At 46.4% G+C, this 6,000-nt stretch overlaps 1 protein-coding gene across 1 annotated transcript in view; it reads left to right on the forward strand.

The window, feature by feature from the left end:
- Nucleotides 1–568: 568 nt before the first annotated feature.
- rasgrp4 (RAS guanyl releasing protein 4) overlaps nt 569–6,000 on the forward strand; it is a 64,688-nt gene continuing 59,256 nt past the window's right edge. The window contains exon 1 of the mRNA XM_046316543.1: nt 569–705. Coding sequence (XP_046172499.1) covers nt 659–705 — 47 coding nt within the window. The 5' untranslated portion in view covers nt 569–658. The remainder of the gene's footprint in view (nt 706–6,000) is intronic.

Raw genomic sequence — 6,000 nt, forward strand, 5'->3', positions numbered from 1 at the left:
TCCCCTATCTCACAGAGCCAGTTCCACGATCTGAGAGAGCCTTGTTGATGTTAACAGGAGAGCAGCTCTGTGTCGCACCGGATCAACCTCCTACAGGAGAGCAGCTCTGTGTCGCACCGGATCAACCTCCTACAGGAGAGCAGCTCTGTGTCACACCGGATCAACCTCCTACAGGAGAGCAGCTCTGTGTCACACCGGATCAACCTCCCACAGGAGAGCAGCTCTGTGTCACACCGGATCAACCTCCTACAGGAGAGCAGCTCTGTGTCACACCGGATCAACCTCCCACAGGAGAGCAGCTCTGTGTCACACCGGATCAACCTCCTACAGGAGAGCAGCTCTGTGTCGCACCGGATCAACCTCCTACAGGAGAGCAGCTCTGTGTCGCACCGGTTCAACCTCCTACAGGAGAGCAGCTCTGTGTCGCACCGGTTCAACCTCCTACAGGAGAGCAGCTCTGTGTCGCACCGGTTCAACCTCCTACAGGAGAGCAGCAAACACAAACTCTCTGAGGTTCAACTGTTACAATGATCCAATAGAAACCGCTTCATTCATGCTCTGTCAGAGACAGAGAGAGAGATACAGAGAGTCTGCGAGAGAGGCAATAGGAGCAGCCGTGGAGGACTAAGAAGAGGATGACCCTGTGATCTTGCCAAGGATGAGCAGAGACGAGGAGAGACGCATCACTATGAATAAGGCCAAGAGGTAAGAGACTACCAGGAGAGATGGCTTAGGGGGCAGACTGAGAGGCGATTCTCTCGCTGCTCTGCTTCTTAAACAAGTGTCTTAATCATATCATTGGTGATGTTGGTGTGTAGGTGACCCAGGGTTTGGTGCTTGCAAAGGGTAGAGGCGCAGGGTGCAGTCGGTGTGAACTCTCTCTCTCTCTCCCTCTTTCTGTGGGGATCCGAAACACTGTGGTTTGTGTCACAGTTTCTACGCTGAGGTAAACGTTAGGTTTCTGTTCTCTAGCAGACAGACACACAACCGTCACTAGACCAGTAGAAACATGTTCTAATGGAACCTGTGTTCTCTAGCAGAAAGACACACAGCTGTCACTAGACCCGTAGAAACATGTTCTAATGGAACCTGTGTTCTCTAGCAGAAAGACACACAGCTGTCACTGTGCTGATATTGAAGTACTCTGTATCTTACATTTACATTACATTTAAGTCATTTAGCAGACGCTCTTATCCAGAGCGACTTACAAATTGGTGCATATCATGTTTTTACCAAGATGTATTCGCAGTCCCGGGGACTTTTTAGTAGCTTCCTTATGCTTACTCAGCCAGACAGTGTCCTTGTGAGGGGAACTTGCAACAGTGTGTGTGTGTGTGTGTGTGTGTGTGTGTGTGTGTGTGTGTGTGTGTGTGTGTGTGTGTGTGTGTGTGTGTGTGTGTGTGTGTGTGTGTGTGTGTGTGTGTGTGTGTGTGTGTGTGTGCGTGCGTGCGTGCGTGCGTGCGTGCGTGCGTGCGTGCGTGCGTGCGTGCGTGCGTGCGTGCGTGCGTGCGTGCGTGCGTGCGTGCGTGCGTGTGTGATGACGGTGTGTGTTTGACCTAAATACCACAGAAGAATGATCCAGTGTGGTTTGAGCTCAAATCATTTGTATCTAGTGAACACAAGCCCTGTCTGTCTGTCTGTCTGTCTGTCTGTCTGTCTGTCTGTCTGTCTGTCTGTCTGTCTGTCTGTCTGTCTGTCTGTCTGTCTGTCTGTCTGTCTGTCTGTCTGTCTGTCTGTCTGTCTGTCTGTCTGTCTGGAGGTCTGTCTGGAGGTCTGTCTGGAGGTCTGTCTGTCTGTCTGGAGGTCTGTCTGTCTGTCTGGAGGTCTGTCTGTCTGTCTGTCTGTCTGTCTGTCTGTCTGTCTGTCTGTCTGTCTGTCTGTCTGTCTGTCTGTCTGTCTGTCTGTCTGTCTGGAGGTCTGTCTGTCTGTCTGTCTGTCTGTCTGTCTGTCTGTCTGTCTGTCTGTCTGTCTGTCTGTCTGTCTGTCTGTCTGTCTGTCTGTCTGTCTGTCTGTCTGTCTGTCTGTCTGTCTGTCTGTCTGTCTGTCTGTCTGTCTGTCTGTCTGTCTGGAGGTCTGTCTGTCTGGAGGTCTGTCTGTCTGGAGGTCTGTCTGTCTGGAGGTCTGTCTGTCTGTCTGTCTGTCTGGAGGTCTGTCTGTCTGGAGGTCTGTCTGTCTGTCTGTCTGTCTGTCTGTCTGTCTGTCTGTCTGGAGGTCTGTCTGGAGGTCTGTCTGTCTGTCTGGAGGTCTGTCTGTCTGTCTGTCTGTCTGTCTGGAGGTCTGTCTGTCTGTCTGGAGGTCTGTCTGGAGGTCTGTCTGGAGGTCTGTCTGGAGGTCTGTCTGTCTGTCTGTCTGTCTGTCTGTCTGTCTGTCTGTCTGTCTGTCTGTCTGTCTGTCTGTCTGTCTGTCTGTCTGTCTGTCTGTCTGTCTGTCTGTCTGTCTGTCTGTCTGTCTGTCTGTCTGTCTGGAGGTCTGTCTGGAGGTCTGTCTGGAGGTCTGTCTGTCTGTCTGTCTGTCTGTCTGGAGGTCTGTCTGGAGGTCTGTCTGGAGGTCTGTCTGGAGGTCTGTCTGTCTGTCTGTCTGTCTGGCTGGAGAGGCAGACAGAGGTAGGTGAGGTATATAACAGGTGGGGGAGTATAGTTCACCCAGGTGAGGTATATAACAGGTGGGGGAGTATAGTTCACCCAGGTGAGGTATATAACAGGTGGGGGAGTATAGTTCACCCAGGTGAGGTATATACCAGGTGGGGGAGTATAGTTCACCCAGGTGAGGTATATAACAGGTGGGGGAGTATAGTTCACCCAGGTGAGGTATATAACAGGTGGGGAGTATAGTTCACCCAGGTGAGGTATATAACAGGTGGGGGAGTATAGTTCACCCAGGTGAGGTATATACCAGGTGGGGGAGTATAGTTCACCCAGGTGAGGTATATAACAGGTGGGGGAGTATAGTTCACCCAGGTGAGGTATATAACAGGTGGGGGAGTATAGTTCACCCAGGTGAGGTATATACCAGGTGGGGGAGTATAGTTCACCCAGGTGAGGTATATAACAGGTGGGGGAGTATAGTTCACCCAGGTGAGGTATATAACAGGTGGGGGATTATAGTTCACCCAGGTGAGGTATATACCAGGTGGGGAGTATAGTTCACCCAGGTGAGGTATATAACAGGTGGGGAGTATAGTTCACCCAGGTGAGGTATATAACAGGTGGGGGAGTATAGTTCACCCAGGTGAGGTATATAACAGGTGGGGGAGTATAGTTCACCCAGGTGAGGTATATAACAGGTGGGGGAGTATAGTTCACCCAGGTGAGGTATATAACAGGTGGGGAGTATAGTTCACCCAGGTGAGGTATATAACAGGTGGGGGAGTATAGTTCACCCAGGTGAGGTATATAACAGGTGGGGGAGTATAGTTCACCCAGGTGAGGTATATAACAGGTGGGGGAGTATAGTTCAGCAGAATAACTGTTATTCCTTGACAAGGCATGACAACCATATCAGACCATTGGAGTCATTGTAGTCAGAGCTAAGGTGCTTCAGTAGAAGGTATTTCAGTAGAAGGTATTTCAGTAGGTGTTTCAGTAGAAGGTGTTTCAGTAGAAGGTATTTCAGTAGAAGGTGTTTCAGTAGAAGGTGTTTCAGTAGAAGGTGTTTCAGTAGAAGGTATTTCGGTAGAAGGTATTTCAGTAGAAGGTGTTTCAGTAGAAGGTATTTCGGTAGAAGGTATTTCGGTAGAAGGTGTTTCAGTAGAAGGTATTTCAGTAGAAGGTGTTTCAGTAGAAGGTGTTTCAGTAGAAGGTGTTTCAGTAGAAGGTGTTTCAGTAGAAGGTATTTCAGTAGAAGGTGTTTCAGTAGAAGGTATTTCAGTAGAAGGTGTTTCAGTAGAAAGTATTTCGGTAGAAGGTGTTTCAGTCGCAGGTATTTCAGTAGCAGGTATTTCAGTAGAAGGTATTTCGGTAGAAAGTATTTCAGTAGAAGGTATTTCAGTAGAAGGTGTTTCAGTAGAAGGTGTTTAGTTAGTTCAGCAGAATAACTGTTATTCCTTGACAAGGCATGACAACCATATCAGACCATTGGAGTCATTGTAGTCAGAGCTATTTCAGTAGAAGGTATTTCAGTAGAAGGTATTTCAGTAGAAGGTGTTTCAGTAGAAGGTGTTTCAGTAGAAGGTGTTTCAGTAGAAGGTATTTCAGTAGAAGGTATTTCAGTAGAAGGTATTTCAGTAGAAGGTGTTTCAGTAGAAGGTGTTTCAGTAGAAGGTATTCCAGTAGAAGGTATTTCAGTAGAAGGTATTTCAGTAGAAGGTGTTTCAGTAGAAGGTGTTTCAGTAGAAGGTATTTCAGTAGAAGGTATTTCAGTAGAAGGTGTTTCAGTAGAAGGTGTTTCAGTAGAAGGTATTTCAGTAGAAGGTATTTCAGTAGAAGGTATTTCAGTCGCAGGTATTTCAGTAGCAGGTATTTCAGTAGAAGGTATTTCAGTAGAAGGTATTTCAGTAGCAGGTATTTCAGTAGAAGGTATTTCAGTAGGTGTTTCAGTAGAAGGTGTTTCAGTAGAAGGTATTTCAGTAGCAGGTATTTCAGTAGAAGGTATTTCAGTAGAAGGTATTTCAGTAGCAGGTATTTCAGTAGAAGGTATTTCAGTAGGTGTTTCAGTAGAAGGTGTTTCAGTAGAAGGTGTTTCAGTAGAAGGTATTTCAGTAGAAGGTATTTCAGTAGAAGGTGTTTCAGTAGAAGGTATTTCAGTAGAAGGTATTTCAGTAGAAGGTGTTTCAGTAGAAGGTGTTTCAGTAGAAGGTGTTTCAGTAGAAGGTGTTTCAGTAGAAGGTATTTCAGTAGAAGGTGTTTCAGTAGCAGGTATTTCAGTAGAAGGTATTTCAGTAGAAGGTGTTTCAGTAGAAGGTGTTTCATTGTTTCAGTAGAAGGTATTTCAGTAGAAGGTGTTTCAGTAGAAGGTGTTTCAGTAGAAGGTGTTTCAGTAGAAGGTATTTCAGTAGAAGGTGTTTCAGTAGCAGGTATTTCAGTAGAAGGTATTTCAGTAGAAGGTGTTTCAGTAGAAGGTGTTTCAGTAGAAGGTATTTCAGTAGAAGGTGTTTCAGTAGCAGGTATTTCAGTAGAAGGTATTTCAGTAGAAGGTGTTTCAGTAGAAGGTATTTCATTAGAAGGTATTTCAGTAGCAGGTGTTTCAGTAGAAGGTGTTTCAGTAGTTAGAGGTACTAGATGTATTTAATTGAGGTAGTTTGCATGTTGCATCACGTCTTTTCCTGACTCTGTAATTAGTGGTCAGTCTATTCTATAGTGATCCTGGGTTCACTTTACTGTGCTGTGAAAATCTCTCCATTTTATTTTAGGCTCCACGTATGTGCAGAGCTAGTGTAGTACAACATGTCTCTGTTTTGATCCGTGTGCTCTCTGTTGTAGTTGAACTCAGCTCTTATCAGATTGCCTGGAACTGTGAGGGTTGGTGAGGTGTTAAGGTGGACTGGAGGGTGTGATCTGTATCAGCCTGTTAAGGTGGACTGGAGGATGTGATCTGTATCAGCCTGTTACGGTGGACTGGAGGATGTGATCTGTATCAGCCTGTTAAGGTGGACTGGAGGATGTGATCTGTATCAGCCTATTAAGGTGGACTGGAGGAGTTTAACTGTGAGGTTTGATGAGGTGTTAAGGTGGTCAGGGAACAATGTGATCTGTATCAGCCTGTTAAGGTGGCCTGGAGAAGTTTAACTGTAAGGGTTGGTGAGGTGTTAAGGTAGCCTGGAGAAGTTTAACTGTAAGGGTTGGTGAGGTGTTAAGGTAGCCTGGAGAAGTTTAACTGTAAGGGTTGGTGAGGTGTTAAGGTAGCCTGGAGAAGTTTAACTGTAAGGGTTGGTGAGGTGTTAAGGTAGCCTGGAGGAGTTTAACTGTAAGGGTTGGTGAGGTGTTAAGGTAGCCTGGAGGAGTTTAACTGTAAGGGTTGGTGAGGTGTTAAGGTGGTCAGGGAACAATGTGATCTGTATAAGCC

Source organism: Oncorhynchus gorbuscha, linkage group LG19 (genome assembly GCF_021184085.1).
Source record: "Oncorhynchus gorbuscha isolate QuinsamMale2020 ecotype Even-year linkage group LG19, OgorEven_v1.0, whole genome shotgun sequence".
NCBI classification, from domain to species: domain Eukaryota; kingdom Metazoa; phylum Chordata; class Actinopteri; order Salmoniformes; family Salmonidae; genus Oncorhynchus; species Oncorhynchus gorbuscha.